The sequence below is a fragment of the Palaemon carinicauda genome, chromosome 36 (assembly GCF_036898095.1).
Source record: "Palaemon carinicauda isolate YSFRI2023 chromosome 36, ASM3689809v2, whole genome shotgun sequence".
Classification (NCBI taxonomy): domain Eukaryota; kingdom Metazoa; phylum Arthropoda; class Malacostraca; order Decapoda; family Palaemonidae; genus Palaemon; species Palaemon carinicauda.
In genome coordinates this window covers 22,249,819-22,268,148 of record NC_090760.1, presented here as the reverse complement: position 1 = coordinate 22,268,148, position 18,330 = coordinate 22,249,819, and the positions used below count along the sequence as shown (strand labels likewise).

Genomic DNA, 18,330 nt, shown 5'->3' with positions numbered 1-18,330 from the left:
CGTGAATAATTAGCCTAGGCCATAGACCAGGTAAGACAAGCATGTAATAAAGCAAGTGTCTTACCTAGAATGATAACACAATTGTAAAAGTAGACAGTATATGTAACACTCTTCGACAAGGTTAGCTAAGAAATTCATTTAAAACACTGAGGAGTTTGAAAATATGAGGTTCCGGCTTCGACCATGCGGCAATAGCAAGACAAAAAACGGACGCATCACACAAAAAACAATGCGGAGATGTGAAATTCACCACCAAAAAAGGGTAAGGTACTCAACTGATGTAGATGAAGCAGAAGCATCCATAATTCCAAAATCATACAAAAATTTGTTGAACTAGCAGAAAACTCCCAAAGCAAGCAATGAAGATGGCGCTGTAAGAAGGAATGGCAAATCAGCGAATGTGTTTACAGTAACACACTGATATCGGAGTTGTAACGGCTCTCCCATGTATCCAATCCTATTCCATAACCTTTGAGAGATGGTTAACTCTATTCGGGGAATGATAGCTATGGGTGTTTTAAGTTCGTCCTTGTTACATACACAATATCTTTTGTGATATTTGCTCCAGGGTTAGTAACCCTGTGATATTTCTACAGGTAAAATTCTCTGGTATATCACTCGCAGGAATTATCCCAAGTAGAAAGCTGTATAAAGGAGCTTCCATCAGGACGACATGGCTCGAGCCCAAAAAATCTTTCGAAATCACTTGCAGGTGTAGGCTACTCTACAGTTCTTTGTAATACATAGTTTGTTCCAGCATAACATACAAACATTTCGCTCTTTGCTATGGAGTATTTATTTCGGCAAAACTGAAACCAGCTTAGAAGCTTTTTGTCAGGGTGTAATTACCCATTGCTAGTTAGCGGCGGGAGGAGCGGGCAAGGTTAGCCCACTCGTTCACGCCAGCACTAGCGACTAACCGTCACTTTTTAATTCGGCTCGGTATAGTAAAGACATAGTCTTTTCTCTTCCTCCAAACCTTTTAACCATTTTACGATCAAAAGAAATTGGCCTTAAGTTTAATAATAAAAAGTTCCTTTTCTTTAGAGCTGCATTCCTTGGGGCTCACGGGTTCCCTGTGCAAAGCAAGGTAGCAAGCAGTCTTTGTCTTCGACTTTTGCTCACCCAGACGTTTTCTCTGCTTCTGCATGTATGAGCAGTTGGTGACAAGAACTCCTCGGAATAACTTGTCGGGTAACCCTTAGGGGTAAACTCAGAAATGAGCTTCGGCTACGATTCATAGGGAAAGACTCGATGTCGACCTTCAACTTGAGCTTAGCTGTTGACGGGAGCAGAGATTACTGCCATGAGGTTCGCCTCGAGGTGTTGGATAATTTTCCCTTTTGAGTGAGATTTAACCTTCTGGTGTTGAGCAACTTTCCCTTCCGAGGGCGAGTCCCTCCACCAGCCACTTTTCGGTAATCTCCTCGCTTGTGGGGAGAACTAATGAGAGCGGCAACAGAGGTTGGTCGTCTTTCTCGTCCACGGGAGAGATTGCCTTCATCTGTGTTGTTTTCCCCTTTGGGGGATTCCTCAGGCAGGAATTGGCTTCGTCCATGCCCCGCCCTTACTTTTCGTAGCTTGTCGATGAATGAGTTAGGTGATTGCTTAAAATTCCTACTTGTCGCCACTATACCCTCCGGGTATAAAATGAATCTTGTTGCAACTTCCCTCTGCGATCCCAATCCATCCGTTTTCAAGGTAGTACAGTACCTAAGATTCAGCCTAGACAACAGGAAATATTGCAGGGTACTATGCTTCAATCTTTCCATGGCACCGTAAGTGTTCGCCCTAGTGTTATCTTGAGCACACAGGATCAACATCTGTCTCCTCCGTTATCTGGATGACTGGCTGATCCTAGTAGTCTCAGTGGCAACCCTTCTTCAGCACTGAGACAAACTTCTGAAGCTTTGTGAAGATCTGGAGATCATAGTAAACCTCGAGAAGTCTACCCTGCTTCCCAATCAAAGACTGGTATATATAGACACCAATCCCCACAAAGCCTTTCCATCAGATGACAGGATAATGAGGCTGAGGAAAGTCGCAAGACCTTTTCTCAGACGAGAAGAACTCCCGCCCCAGAACTGGCTATGTTTCCTCGGATACCTATCATCCTTGGCCCTTTTAGTTCCCAATGGCCACCTAAGAATTCAATCCCTCCAATGGTGACTCAAGTCCAGGTGGAATCAGGCTTTCGATTCCCCGGATTCTCTGATCTCCATGGGACCAGATGAATGGACGGACATCGAGTTGTGGGCGGCAGACGAGAATCTGCGGAGGGGCTTAGATCTTCTCGGCCTTCCCCTGGACTTGATGCTGTTTTCAGATGCATCAAAGGAAGGGTTGGGGTCCCACATGCTGCACCACACAACCTCAGGCCTTTGATCAGAGTCCAAAAAATACCTCCACATATTTCTCTTTAGAGATGAAGGCCGTTTTTCTGGCCCTTCAACAGTTACATCAGTTCCTGGTGGGCCACTCAGTGGTGGTGATGAGCGACAACACCACAGTAGTGGTGTACATCAACAAGCAAGGAGGTATTTTATTGCACCCCCTATCCCATCTAGCCGTAGAGATACAGAGATGGGCGAAGGTCCACTCGATACCACTATCAGCTCGCTTCATTCCAGGCAAAAGGAATGTGCTCGCCGACAATTTGAGCAGAGCATCTCAGATAGTGAGTACCTTCCTTGCATTATTTTTTAAAGTTCATGACATTCAAAAGGATTTTTGCTACAAAATTCACCTATTTTTATTCATGTTTGCATAACATTTGTAGGTAAAAACAGCATATAAAAAAGTTGTGTAAAGTTTTTTTAGCGCTCGTTTCACTTCAACTTATAACTTATCATATATTTTTTTAAGATATGGATATTTTTTTTTTAAGGTAATACTCATCATCTACCTTTAATCTGTGTGTGACCAAAGAACCAGGTACTGTAGATATTACGCAAAATAAGTGAGGTATAAAGCAAAAATGAACATTATGTACCGCAGACAAATACTGTACAATGTTTTGCTTCGCTGTCGGTCAGCGGGAGGGGAGAATGCCTGAACCAACAGCCAATCAGCGATGAGCTTTCAAACCGTGGTTCGGCTTCTTTTGCCAGCGAGGATGAAACAGACTATTGTACTGTATACAGTATACTTAATAAGTAATACATACAGTAACAATTCCTTACCTTTATTCTTGTGGTTGGCCTGCACTCTGTCATCATAAGTCTCCCTTATGCTTTCCCGTATGTTGAATAAAAAAGGTACAGAAACTTCCAAAGAAGAGCATCAATGAAATCCCTAATGCTTATTGTGAATAAAGATGGCAAACTAATACTAAAATGACGCCTACTGTAACACACTACTCCTTGGCGTTAGTGCTCTCCGCGTCGGCAAGTAATTCGTTGTATGATCAAAGCAAATGCTGTAAATCAAATTTGAGTTACAAGGATTTTTTTTTTTTAAGTAACTTAAGGGAGCCTGTTCATAACTTAAGGCCATTGTAACCCGAGGACCTCCTGTATAACGATCTTGCAGCTTTGTACTAATGATGGCAGTGGCAATTACTGGATAATGCACTAACCTTGACACACACACACTCTCTCTCTCTCTCTCTCTCTCTCTCTCTCTCTCTCTCTCTCTCTCTCTCTCTCTCTCTCTCTCTCTCTCTCTCTCTACTTGTTATATACTGTAGTAACAACATCCATGACTTTAGCTATTGTAAGATTTGTCAATTTATTGTACCTAATAGTAAAGGACTTCATATAGATGGTTTTGGGATTGTTGTAGTAAATGCTATGCTTTTTCATACATTTCTTTGTGGTTTTACTTTGTAAGAGATAATCTGGTGTCTCAATTTACAGTATAATTAAAATGTTTGATAAAGAATTATATTTTCTTGCATTTAATTTATTTTTTTGTACAAGATTATAGTGTCTCTAGGTGTAAATTTTACATTACAGGAAAAAGCTTCGTGCTGAGCTTGCACAAGTGTTTCCATTATTAACCTCAGAGGACTTAACAAAGCTCATACCCAACAAGGAGGATGTTACACTCATAAGAATGCATTGCTATAAGGGAGAAAATGTTCATGTTTACCAGGTGAGTATTATTATTATTTACAAGAACATTTGAGGTTAATAATCTGTAACATAAAAGAGCTTAGAATGTCCTCTTTGGATCTTATTTTTGTAAAACTCCTGGTGTTCATTTGTTCCTATACAAATACAAACCATCCTCCTTTAATAAGAATATGACTTCAGCGAAGGTAGAATAGCTGTTAAAGTTTTAACACAGTAGTTGCAGATACTGTGGGCTGGCGGGTAACCTCTGCTCACCCCTCAGTCAGTTAGACACTCAAGTTTTACTTTGGCCGCAAGCTGTATGAGCATACTCTTGCTGCCTCCTCAATCTTGGCCATATTAATCCTTTGTCTTTTCAATTTTCAGGGAAATTGAGAAGTGCATTGATGTGCGATTCTTCTTCTTTCTCACCGTTTTTCCTACATTAAGGGGTCGGTTGCCTAATGTGCCCCCTCCAATGCCTTCTATCAAAGACATCCTCTTCCACCAAATCACTTCTCTCTATATCATTCTTCACCACCTTATCTCGCTATCTAATTCTCTTTTCTTCTCAATTCCTCTCCCCTAACTGGTTCCTCCCAAGCCCTCCTCCCTCCCTCCCCGCCATCCATCCTTAACACATGCCCATACCATCTCACTTGTGACACTCTTATTACAGGTATTCTGATATGCGATTGCATCCAGTTAAACCTGGGAGAAAGTGTGGCAGGCTTATTTTAAAACCTGCTGTTGATCTTCACCATATGTGTGTTTTCATGATGAGTACAGATGGCCACCTTAGCCTTGGGGGGAGTTCACCAAGAGGAGGAACAAGGCAAAGAGTTATTCCTTGGTATCAGAGCTGGTGACACCTATGCTGATGCCAAAGAAGCTCTATAACTCCTTTGATGCTTTTGGCATTACTCAACCTGTTGAGTTTCCCATGAGTTTCAGTAGGGCTAGGTCTTCTGGAAGGATTTGTGGCGGGAAAGGAGACCTCGACTCTCTTGCCATTCCTCAGGTAAAGCAAAAGTGTCGCCTTCCCCTATAGTAAAGGTAATACTCCTCTAAGTTTGCTTTAAATCTGTCCTGTCGCTGTATCGACCAATGATGATGATGACACCTTAACCTGATGAAGTTTTGGTCTGTCATGACCATTGCTGGCCCTCCATCTGTGGCAAGGCTTCTGAAGGTTTTAGCTCCTGCCAGTGTAGTAGTTGTCGTTTATGTTTCACAAAATTTAAGTTTTATATATATTTGCTTCCTATTTCCCTCTTAACCAGAGAATGCCTTGAAGTCATTGGGCTTCAGCATGGCATATTTCTATACTGAAGCCTTGTGATGGGCAAGAGGGCTCTCAAACTGGGGAATTTTTTTCCTCAGCTTGATTCTAAATTTCTCTCATCCTATCTCTATTGCTTATTACTTCATCCTCCTTCATATTTATCAATTGTCTCCAAGCTTGCTGTCAAAACTTTCTTACCCTTTTCACTGTCTATATTTTTTTTTTTTGAAGAGACACAGTATCTGGAATTGGAGTTTTTTTTTTTTCAAAACCAATTGTGGGAGCTGTGGTGGTCTTGCCAACTACTTGCTAATGTTTGGACCATAGGAGTGTCAGTATTTCTGTACTGGCACAGGAAACTATTCTCGCGCTGAAATTTGGCCCTCGGATTCCAGGAGTGGGCTGGTTTCTTAGAGAAAGGACTCTGCATTTTGTCTGGTTTCCTTGCCACAATGATTAAAGTGGGAGTGATTGTATTCTTAAATTGCTCTCAGTCCCATTAAGCAGGTTTAGCATACACTTAAGCTGCTCTAATCATAGTTATACCATCCCTTTGTGGTAGAGTAGGGAATGGACATTTAGGAGGAAGCTCTCAGAGGTTTCGTTGGTGGAGGAATTAATTTCATGAAAGGATAGTAGGTTCTCTTTTGGGAAGTCAGACAGTCTAATTTTTTCCTTTCTTCTAAAGTTATTTCTTAGGGAGTGGCCATTTGCGAGGCAGCTCTCAGAGGTTTCACTGGTGGAGGAATTAATTGCATGCAGAGATAGTAGGCTCTCTTTTAGAATGTCAGACAGTCTATTTTTTTTTCGTTCCCCCAAACCTATTTCTTTTCCATTAATTTTGTTTTTCCTTATCGTTATTTCCCACCCAAAATAAAAATAATAGAGTGAAATTGACACTGTTGGTGATCTCTGCAACTTCAATTATGGAAATTTCTGGTGAATAACTCGGATCTTAAAAAGATCTCTCCACAAATAACTACTGTAGGTGTCTAATGTTATCACACTGGAGCCTTTTGTTTCCTCTTCCCCATGACCCCAATGGGCGAAAAATGTTGAGGTAAAAATGAAAATATGAAGGTTCTCTATTGTGTGGATGTGTCGCACAATATGAATTATGAAATAATTAAAAATTTTTAAAAGTTATGGGAAAAGTTGAAAGAATTAAAATGAAACTCATTAAAGATAAGCAGAATTTTAAAATTTATACCACTTTTAAAGACCATTCCAAGACTAGAGTACCCTTCTTAAAAGTTAAAAATAAAGAAGTCCCTGGCCCATCTAGCTATTTGAAGCTGTATAGCAGCCAAAATATTGCAAATTCAGAATATGACTTTCTGCCCAAGGACACTGACCTCTTAGAAAATGGAAAACATATGCCAAGAATCATAGCCAAACCAGTCTGGCATGTCACTTCCCACAGAAAAGGCCATAACAACATAATTAAGGGTTATGAATATCTGGAAAGTAAAGTTAGCACCATTCCACAAGGCAATTTGAAAAGGTGTGGGCATAGTTTGCTAGTAAAGGGTGGTAATGAAATACAGTGTTGCTATTTCGAATCTATCCTTTGTTTCAAAAGTGCTTGAATACGTAATTCTTGAACAACTAGTCAGTCACTTAGAAGTAATAGAAGCTTTGCCTGACAACCAATCTGCTTACAGAAAACTATACTCTATGGAGACAGCCATCTGCTCTGTTATAAGTGATATGCTGGAAATGATGGATGAAAATAAATGTGGTATTTTAATATTGCTCGATCTCAGTGCTGCTTTTGATACAGTGCATGAAGTGCTACTAAATGATCTACGGTCCATCGGCGTTGAAGATCAAGCCGTCGAATACCTAAAAGACTACTTAGTTGGTAGAAATTAAGGTGTAAAAATTGGAAACTCTTATTCACCATATGAACCCTTAAACAGAGGGGTACCCCAGGGGAGTGTAATTGGCCCAATCTTATTCTGTATCTATACTATTGGTCTATCAAAAATACTACAAAGACATAGTATGAAGTTCAAACTATTTGCGGATGACACAATTCTACTTCTCCATAAATGATATAGATGACACTACTGAAACTCTAAACCTAATCCTTGATAGTGTTAGAGAATGGATGACATTTAAACAACTAAAATTGAATGCGAACAAAACTGAATTCATGGTGTTGGGTAAGAAAAACAGCATGAGAAACTTGGGTGATATTCAAATGAACTTATTGACTCGGTGCCGATATCTAGTAAAGTTCGAAATCTAGGTGTATTTCTTGACTGTAACCTTTCTCTCAGTGCCTAAATAATTAATGTTATAAAAACTGCTGGTTATCATCTAAGAAATATTGTGTTTATAAAAAAGTACCTGGACGAAAATTCTGTAAAGAAACTTGTGATAAACTGTGTTATTACCAGGATTGACTACTGCAACTCTATCTATTAGAATTTACCAAAAGGGCAACTTAAATTACAGAACATAATAAACAGAGGAGCAAGACTGATAAAAGGTGTCCCATCCAGAGAAAGGATCACCCATATACTAATTGATTTACACTAGCTGCCGATAAAAAGAGAGAATTGAATTTAAAATATGTACAATAACCCACCAAGTTATCAGAACCTGTCGTCCAAAATACTTTAGAGAATTGCTACATATTGCGCAGCCAACAAATCGTGTCGACACGAGACTAGTTACAGATGGCTTCAACCTATTGGAACCTAGATATATGTATGCTGTAGGCTCCAGAGCCTTTAAATATGCATCCCCGAGACTATATAATAAGCTCCCATGAGACATCCAAATGATTGAAGACATTAAGGTTGTCAAGAGGAAACTGAAGACTTTCTTATTTCAACAGTCATACAACAGTGATGATTTAATAGTAAATGAACAATACGCAATATGAAACGTTTGAACAAATTAGGTAAAACGACAGTGGAGGTTCTGTAGAGAGTGGAGGTCCTGTAGAAAATGGCGTTCCCCTGCTGTATGGGACCGGAAAAGAATCCGTCAAAGTAAGTAAGTAAGTAATTAATTTTACATCTTCTCCATCCGATGTTATTGAAAAGGTATTGCCACACATGACCTATAATCAGGCTAAAGGAATCATTTACTGCACAGATTTGTATGAGTTCTCCAAAGAAGATTTATTAAAGAGGTGTCCCAATATTTCTAAAGTTAAAAACCTGCCTGACTGCATAAAGATCCGACATTTAAACATTTCTGATAAAAAGTTATATCCTCGGCCTGTCCAATGCTGTAAATCTTATAAATTTGGGCACATTAGTATCAAATGCACTAATAGCAAAAGATGTTTCAAGTGTTTTAAGTTTTATGACTTCTCTGGAGATTGTTTAGACTTTAAATGAATTTTGTTTTCATTGTGAAGGAACCCACTCACCAAATTCACAACAGTGTCCTTAATATAGAATGAAACTAGCAATCATTGAAACAGCAAATAATGAACACATAACCTTTGGTTTAGCGAGAAAAAAACTTATTGGTAATAATAATGTCCAAGGATCAAGTTACTCGAGCATTTTGTGTAATCCATGCGATTCGACTTCTAATTCCAGTACTGTCCGTACTTATACAGTAGACCCCCGCCATATGACATTAATCCGTTCCGGATTTGGTATCGTATAGTGAAAATGTTGTATGGCGGGTAATAGAATAGCTAATGCGTGCAAAACCCCAGGTAAAAACATCAAAATTTTATATACACATTAAAAATTAGTAACCAAATAGTATAGTAAGTACTGTACTACAGTACTTATATATAATATACATGTACTGTACAGTATATAATTAAATAAAATTATAAATGAAAATTATATACAGTACAGTACTGTAAAGGAAAAATGGAATTTTATTTACCCTTGGAGTGATGTAACTTGAGCTGGTAGTGGGTGGAGGCAGAGGGGGAAGGAGACGGCAGATATAAAAACATATCAATGCTAATTATATTACACTTAATAATAAATTTATTCTTATTAAACACTTAAATTTTAAATATTAAACTTAGCCGGTGAATATATAATAGCTGACGTCTCGGACGGCTCGACAGATACCAAAAACTCGCGAGCGATCGCCATGAAGGTTGCGGGTGTGACCACCAGCGCCGACTATCGGCCAGATACCGCATATACTTGTCAAAGTCTCCAGTTCTTCTCTGTCGGTCTTGTCGACAAGTTGGTTCCGCTCGCTGATGACCTTGAGTTTTCGACCTTTTTGGTGAAGTACTTTATTTTGGTTGTTTTTGAGCTTTCGCTGTGACGGGTGTTTTTTCTTCAATTAAACTCTTGAAACCCTTTTTTAGGCTAGTGTTTATTGTTGATGACTTTGGTTTTGACTTGGATTTTCTCTGATTGTTCAATATGGCTGACCCTTCTCCTATCCCTGGACCTAAATTTCGCAAGTGTGCGAGGGATTGCAACAAACGTCTTCCCAAGGCCTCTATCGACCCACATACCGTTTGTTCTAATTGCCGGGGTAAATCCTGCCAATTAGGAGATCGGTGTGATGAGTGCATGGTCTTGTCGGGATTCGACTGGCTTGAATATGACAAATATACTCGTAAGCTGGAGAGAGATAGGGTGAGGAGAAGCTCCTCTAGGTCTTTGGAATTTTCCTCCTCCCATGCCCCTGAACCTAATCCTTCCCCTGTAGTAGTTGTTCCTGAACCCCCTACTAGCACTCATGAACCGTCCATGCGGGATATGTTTCTTGCGATTCAAGCTTTAGGCGAAAAAGTTGAGTCCTTAGCATCGGACCGTAACCAACTCATGTCAGATGTTAAGTTGTTGAAGTGTCAGAGTGGTAAAACAGAAAATCGTAGTGATAAAGTGATAAGTGCGCAAAGTGTATTTAGTGTTGCGACCGAGGGTTCGTCTGTTCGTGCTTGTCGCTCCCCTAGTCCGAGACCTCTTTCAGGCTCCCCTGCACCAGGGAGAAGTAATGTCGTAGGACTTAAGGGGACGAGAGGCGTTAACCAACGTACAGACGTTCCCTCTTTGGTATCGGACGTTTCTCGTCAAGATCGCCCTTACCATAAGACGGGTGAGACTGTGTTCTCCTCGTCCTCCGATGACTTATCGCACAAGAAACCTTGGCGCAAGGTTTCTAGACCCTTGTAAGCGAAAGTCAGTCCCTTCAGGACAGGTCCAGCGTCCTGGCTGTAGCCATTGGGACAGCTCTGACCCTTTGCAGTCGTCGGAAGACTGTTCGCCTATTAAGCGCAAGCGTAACACGGGGTCCGAGGGTCTCGGTAGAGGCAAGGTTTTGCCAACGCAGACGTTACCGACGTCACGGCCCGTTCCGACTCCCGTTGATCCTAAGTGGGTTGTCCTGCGGGACATGCAGTCCAAGCTTGCCTCCCTTATGGAAGAGTATGACGTTGAGCAGGTTCGCGATGATCCTTTGCTTTCGAGTCGCCATTACGCTGATCGAGACTCTGGCCGTCAGCCGCCCAAACGAGTGTTTACTCGTCCGTTTGACGTTAGTGCTGACGTTTCTAGTACTTTGAAACGTGATGTCAGTAGTTTTTCACGTCAGTCACGTGACGTGGATCCTCCCTTGCTGCAGTCTCGTACTGACGTTCAGCTGCTGCCACCGCAGCCCCGCACTGACGTTCGCCGACCGGCTCCGTTGCCTCGACGTGATGTTGAGCGTCAGTCACCGCAGTCGGAGGTTGTTTTGCCTGCTCAGTCTATGCAGTCAATGCAGTTCCGACGCGACGTCGAGCGTCAATCAACTTCAGCTGTTGTTGTTGGTCAGTCACAAGGATTTCAGTCCTTTCAGCAGCGGCGTGACGTCGCTTCCTCTGCTGCTACTGCTGCTCCTTTGCTTGTTGACATTGCCTGTCAAGCGTTGCCGCCGCGGCAGGTCTCTCCTTTTCATGAGACTCGGCAGTTGTCGGACGAGGTTCCGTCAGATGAGGAAGTTGCTGATCCCCCTCCAACTGATATTCCTTTGGGGACTTTGTCAGACGGGGAGGAGCCTAAAGCTGCTCAGCCCTCTATGGACTTTAAAAAGATCATGCTGATTTTTAAGGATCTGTTTCCTGACCATTTTGTAACGGCTGCTCCTCGTTCGCCTCCGTCAGAGTTTACGCTAGGCCTAGCTACTTCGACGCCGTCGTTTACTAAGCTAGTGCTCTCTCGCTCTTCTAAGAGAGCTTTGCGTTTGCTAGGCGACTGGTTGATCACCAGGAGGAGTTTGGGGAAGACAGCCTTTGCTTTCCCTCCTTTTAAACTGGCTTCTAGAGCGAGCGTCTGGTATGACACGGGAGAAGTTCTCGGCTTGGGAGTTCCTGCCTCTGCCCAGGGAGACTTCTCAAGCCTCGTAGACTCTCCCCGTCGCCTGGCCATGAGACGCTCTAAAGTTTACTGGTCCTCTTCGGACCTTGATCATCTCCTCAAAGGGGTTTACAGGGCCTTCGAAGTTTTTAACTTTTTGGATTGGTCGCTGGGAGCCTTGAGCAGGAAGATCTCTTCGGCCGACCGTGATGTTTCCGTGCTTATTATGTCCTGCATGGACAAAGCTATCCGTGATGGCTCTAATGAGCTTGCCGCTACCTTTACGGCAGGAGTCCTTAAGAAGAGGGAGACTCTTTGCTCTTTCCTTTCGGCAGGAGTAACTCCCTGCCAAAGGTCGGAGCTTCTCTTTGCCCCGTTGTCATCTGCCTTGTTTCCTCAGCAGTTGATCAAGGATATTGCGGCTTCTCTGGTGCAGAAGGATACCCACGACCTGATGGCTACGTCGGCGCGCAAGGCTGCTCCTTCATCGTCTTATGTCGTAAGACCCAAGCTCGATACCCCAGCTACTAGGTTTATCCCGCCCTTTCGTGGCAGAGCCCCCAGTAAGGGAGGCGCTCGTGCCGACAGTAAAAGAGGCAAGAGGAGAGGATCCAAGTCCTCCCGTGGCAGAGTCTGACTGCCCACGTCCTCAGACAGCGGTAGGTGCCAGACTGAACAACTTCTGGCAGGCCTGGGAGAAGAGGGGTGCAGACCGAGAGTCTGTTTTGTTGCTCAAGGAGGGGTACAAAATACCTTTTGTACGGAGGCCTCCTCTGGTAACAGTTCCTATAGACCTCTCTCCCAGGTATCGAGAGGAGTCAAGGAGACAGGCACTACAACTGCAGGTGTCTCAGTTGCTAGAGAAGGGAGTGGTGGTGAAAGTCTCGGACCTTCAATCACCGGGATTTTACAACCGTCTCTTCCTAGTCCCAAAGCATACAGGAGGTTGGAGGCCAGTGCTGGATGTCAGTGCGCTCAACGTTTTTGTTGTCAAAACAAAATTTACGATGGAGACCACGAAGTCCGTCTTAGCAGCAGTCAGAGAGGGAGACTGGATGGTCTCTCTCGACCTGCAGGATGCGTACTTCCACATTCCTATACACCCGGATTCTCAACCGTATCTGAGGTTTGTATACAGGAATGTGGTGTACCAATTCCGAGCACTGTGCTTCGGCCTCAGCCCTGCTCCTCTTGTTTTTACGAGGCTCATGAGAAATGTGGCAAAATTTCTTCATTTATCGGGGATTCGAGCCTCCCTGTACCTGGACGACTGGCTGCTCAGAGCGTCGTCCCGTCATCGCTGTCTGCAGGACCTTCAATGGACGTTGGATCTTGCAAAGGGGTTGGGACTGTTAGTGAACTTAGAGAAGTCTCAGCTGAATTCCTCACAAACGATTCTCTATTTGGGGATGGAGATTCGCAGTCTAGCTTTTCGGGCTTTTCCGTCTGCCACCAGGATAGATCAAGCCTTGCTCAAAGTCCGCCTCATGCTGAGAAAAGACCGTTGCTCAGTGAGAAGTTGGATGAGCCTCCTAGGGACTCTGTCATCCCTGGAACAATTTATCTCGCTAGGGAGACTTCACCTTCGCCCTCTCCAGTTCCATCTAGACTCCCATTGAGACAAGGGCAAGACTTTGGAAGCTGTTTCAATCCCGATCTCCGAGCCAGTAAAGACTTGCCTGAACTGGTGGGACAGCAACATAAGTCTTCGAGAGGGTCTGTCCCTGGCGGTCAAGAACCCAAACCACGTGTTATTCTCAGACGCGTCGGATTTGGGTTGGGGAGCGACTCTGAACGGTCTGGAATGTTCGGGTCTTTGGACGTCGGATCAGAGGAGCCTGCACATCAACTGCAAGGAGCTGTTGGCTGTTCACTTGGCCTTGACGAGTTTCGAGAGTCTTCTCCGAAACAAAGTGGTAGAAGTGAATGCGGACAACACCACAGCCTTGGCGTACATCTCCAAGCAAGGAGGCACTCACTCCCACACACTGTTCGTCATCGCAAGGGACCTCCTCATCTGGTCAAAAGATTGAGGCATCTCACTGTTGACAAGGTTCGTCCAGGGGAAATTGAACGTCTTGGCGGACTGTCTCAGTCGGAGAGGTCAGGTGATCCCCACAGAATGGACCCTCCACAAGGACGTGTGCAAGAGTCTTTGGATGACTTGGGGTCAGCCCACCATAGACCTCTTTGCGACCTCTTTGACCAAAAGGCTCCTGACCTATTGTTCTCCAGTCCCAGATCCAGAGGCGGCCCACATAGATGCCTTTCTGCTGGACTGGTCTCACCTGGACGCGTACGCATTCCCGCCGTTCAAGATCAAGATCATCAACAGGGTTCTGCAGAAGTTCGCCTCTCACGAAGGGACAAGGTTGACGTTGGTTGCTCCCCTCTGGCCCGCGAGAGAGTGGTTCACAGAGGTACTTCAATGGCTGGTAGACGTTCCAAGGAGTTTACCTTTAAGGATGGATCTCTTACGGCAGCCACTCGTAAGGAGTCTTCATCAAAGCCTCCCCGCGCTTCGTCTGACTGCCTTCAGACTATCGAAAGACTCTCAAGAGCTCGAGGATTTTCGAAGAAGGCAGCCAGAGCGATCGCGAGGGCTAGGAGATCATCTACTATCAAGGTCTACCAGTCAAAGTGGGAGGTCTTTAGAGATTGGTGCAAGTCATCATCCATTTCCTCTTCCAGTACCTCTGTAGCCCAAATTGCAGACTTTCTCCTGCATCTGAGAAATGTTCGCTCCCTCTCTGCTCCCACTATTAAGGGCTACAGGAGCATGTTGGCTTCTGTGTTCAGACATAGAGGCTTGGATCTGTCCAATAATAAAGATCTCCAAGATCTCCTTAAGTCCTTCGAGACCTCTAAGGAGCATCGTATGTCAACTCCTGCTTGGAACTTAGACGTGGTCCTAAGGTTCCTAATGTCCGACAGGTTTGAGCCATTGCATTCAGCCTCCCTGAAGGATCTCACCCTAAAGACTCTTTTTTTGGTGTGCTTGGCTTCGGCTAAAAGGGTCAGTGAGATCCATGCCTTTAGTAGAAACATCGGCTTCTCTACAGATAAAGCCACATGTTTTTTGGCCAAGAATGAACTGCCTTCTCGTCCTTGGCCTAAATCTTTTGATATACCTTGCCTGTCAGAAATCGTAGGCAACGAGGTTGAAAGAGTACTGTGCCCCGTTAGAGCTCTTAAGTTTTATTTAGCTCGTACTAGACCTTTACGAGGTGGGTCTGAGGCCTTATGGTGCTCCGTTAAGAAGCCCTCATTGCCTATGTCTAAAAATGCTTTATCGTACTTTATTAGATTTTTAATCCGGGAGGCACATTCTCATTTAAGTGAGAAAGATCGTTGTTTACTTAAGGTCAAGACGCACGAAGTAAGAGCGATAGCAACTTCCGTGGCTTTTAAGCAAAACAGGTCTCTGCGAAGTATTATGGACGCGACCTTTTGGAGGAGCAAGTCGGTGTTCGCTTCATTTTACTTAAAAGACGTCCAGACTCTTTATGAGGACTGCTACACCCTGGGTCCATTCGTTGCAGCGAGTGCAGTAGTGGGTGAGGGTTCTACCACTACATTCCCTTAATCCCAATATCCTTTTAATCTTCTCTTGAAATGTTTTTAATCTTGTCTTGGGTTGTACGGAAGACTGGGAAGTCTTTCGCATCCTTTTTGATTTGGCGGGTGGTCAAATGTCGTTTCTTGAGAGCGCCCAGATTAAGGGTATTGATGAGGTCCTGTTGTATGGGTGGTCGCCCTGGATATAACAGCTCCTGGGAGTCTTTCAGCATCCTGAGAGGATGGCTGGGCTTCGTGAGGAAAGCGGACTAATAAGGCAGAGTAATCGTCAGAGTCAGCTTCCTTACCAGGTACCTATATTTAAGTGGGTTTTGTTATGATATAATTGTCAAAAACTCATGAGCATATACGCCTTTATTGTATTAATACTGGTCTCTACCCACCACCATGGGTGTGAATCGGCTATTATATATTCACCGGCTAAGTTTAATATTTAAAAATGATATTTTGATTATAAAATAAATTTTTGAATATACTTACCCGGTGAATATATAAATTAAAGGCCCTCCCTTCCTCCCCGATAGAGACCCAGCGGACTGAGAAGAACTGGAGACTTTGACAAGTATATGCGGTATCTGGCCGATAGTCGGCGCTGGTGGTCACACCCGCAACCTTCATGGCGATCGCTCGCGAGTTTTTGGTATCTGTCGAGCCGTCCGAGACGTCAGCTATTATATATTCACCGGGTAAGTATATTCAAAAATTTATTTTATAATCAAAATATATTAAAAATGTTTTTTTTTTATTATTTTTGTCTTTTGAAATTTTTTTTATGATTTTTTTTTCTAGAACTTAATTTTATACAGTAGCACTTCTTCATCTTTGCTTTACTCTTTTTTAGCTTTTTTACTTGAATCACTTATATCATCTTTGCTTTCTGACACTTCTCTTTTAGAGAAATATCTATCCAAAGAAGCCTGTCTCTGACGACTCCTCAAAATATTTCTAAAATGACTCGTACACTTGTCATTAACACTCTCCAGAAGACGCCCTGTGTGAAGTTTTTCTGGGTGTTTTTTTTTTTTTTTTCAATGAATCTTGTAAGGTTTTCATACCAGCCGATAGCTTCCCTTATTTCTGCTGATGTCGTTTCTTCTGTCTCCCCCTTGTCCTCGCCACCACTAGAGTGGTGCTCTTCTTGAATGATAGTCAACTGCATTGCCTCCAACTCCTTCAAGTCTTCAGTCGTAAGCTCCTCCCTGTGCTCCTCGATAAGGTTATCGACGTCAGCCTCATCGACAACAAGCCCCATGGACCTCCCGATTGAAATTATTTCCTCAACATCACCCTCAGGGGCAGGATCATCAACGGCCTCGTCTTCGGTTGAGGGTTCGAAACCTTCGAAGTGGTGTTCTGCCACAACAGCTGGCCACAGTTTCTTCCATGAGGAGTTCAAGGTGCGCCGTGAAACCTCATTCCAAGCTTTATCGATCATCTTCAGGCATTGAATGATGTCAAAATGCCCCTTCCAAAATTCACAGAGGGTGAGTTGATTGCTTTCGGTCACTTCGAAGCATCATCTGAACAGATACTTCGTGTAAAACTTCTTGAAGTTGGTAATCACTTGCTGGTCCATAGGCTGGAGGGGAGGGATGGTGTTCAGTGGCAGATAGAGAACCTTGATGAAGGAAAAGTCAGGATGTATGTTGGCCTCGAGGCCAGGAGGGTAAGCAGGGGAATTGTCTAGTACCAGGAGACATTTTAGAGGAAGATTGTTCTCTTCTAAAAATTTCTTGACAGAGGACCGAAGCAGACGTTTACCCACTCAATAAATATGATCTTCGTGACCTAGGCCTTGGCATTAGACCTCCAAAATACCGAGAGCCTATCCTTCGTGATATTTTGTGCCTTGAAGGCATGAGGATTCTATGAGTGGTACACCAGTAGGGGCTTAATTTTTAAGTCCTCACTGGCATTTGCACGAAATGCGAGGGTAAGTCTGTCCTTCATCGGTTAATGGCCTGGAAGTTTCTTTTCTTCTGCTGTGATATATGTACGACGGGGCATTTTCTTCCCGAAAAGGCCAGTTTCATCACGGTTAAACACTGCTGAGGAATGTGGCCTTCTCTAGAGATTAATTTCTCAAACGTCTTGAGGAATTCTTCTGCTGCTTTCTTGTCAGAACTGGCCGCCTCTCCATGCCTGACGACTGAGTGAATACCAGTCCTCTCCCTAGAGCGATCAAACTACCCATGAGAAGCCTTGAACTCTTAGGGGGCTTGCTGCGATTTTCCTTCGTCTCCGCCGTCTCTCTGGGCTTCCACGAGATCGGCGAAGATGGCGCTCGCCTTGTGCGAAATTACCGATTGCGTGAGTGTATCACCAGCGATTTCCTTCTCTTTAATCCATAGTAGAAGGAGTCTCTCCAACTCGTTGTTGTTTGAGGTCCTTCCACTGGCAAGGACAGTCATGCCTTCAGAAGACATACTTGCTTTAATGGCTTCCTTGTTCTTGATGATTGTACTAATTATTGACTGGTTACAGCCATATGTACTAGCGAGGGTAACGATGCGCATGCCTTCTTCGTATTTCTTTATTATCTCCAGATTCGTTTCCATAGTAATCATCGTCTTATTTCTCCCTTTAACATCACTAGCAATATTGGGACCCATGGCTAATGAATTAAAGTTGGAATTAAGCACTAAAATGCACAAAAAAAAACGTAATGGCAAGCACTCACACGAGATCAAGTCTTTACGAAACACACACGAGATTCTGAACTGAGCATGCGATTAACAAAGCGAGAGAGAGAGGCAGCATCTCTTTCAGGCATTGTGGGAGGGATTTTTGGCCAATAGCGTATCGGCATCTTAGTGACGCCGTGACGCCAACCAATAGCAGACCAGCTTCTTAGTGACGTATGCAGTGATGTATGAGCGTGGTGTGAGGCGAGTGACTCGCACAGTCGTACGCGTACCAACTGCCAAGTTTGAATTTTGGAATTCGATGCCCTAAGGTGGGGAAAATGCCGTAACCAAGGGACGAAAAAACATTGTATTCCACACCGTAACGTGAAAAAAACGTAAGCTGGAGACGCTGTACCCCGGGGGTCCACTGTAGAGGTCTTAATTTACAAAATAAAGATAAATCTACCTCCAGTGCTACAAATCACTCAAAATTATTG

General features: G+C 43.5%; 1 protein-coding gene across 1 annotated transcript in view; it reads left to right on the top strand.

Annotated features, from left to right (window-relative positions):
- The first annotated feature begins 3,958 nt into the window (after positions 1-3,958).
- The window catches only part of LOC137628803 (eukaryotic translation initiation factor 2D-like), a 191,459-nt gene continuing 177,087 nt past the window's right edge, over positions 3,959-18,330 (top strand). The window contains exon 1 of the mRNA XM_068360027.1: positions 3,959-4,095. Within this exon, the coding sequence (XP_068216128.1) occupies positions 4,057-4,095 (39 nt within the window). The 5' untranslated portion in view covers positions 3,959-4,056. The remainder of the gene's footprint in view (positions 4,096-18,330) is intronic.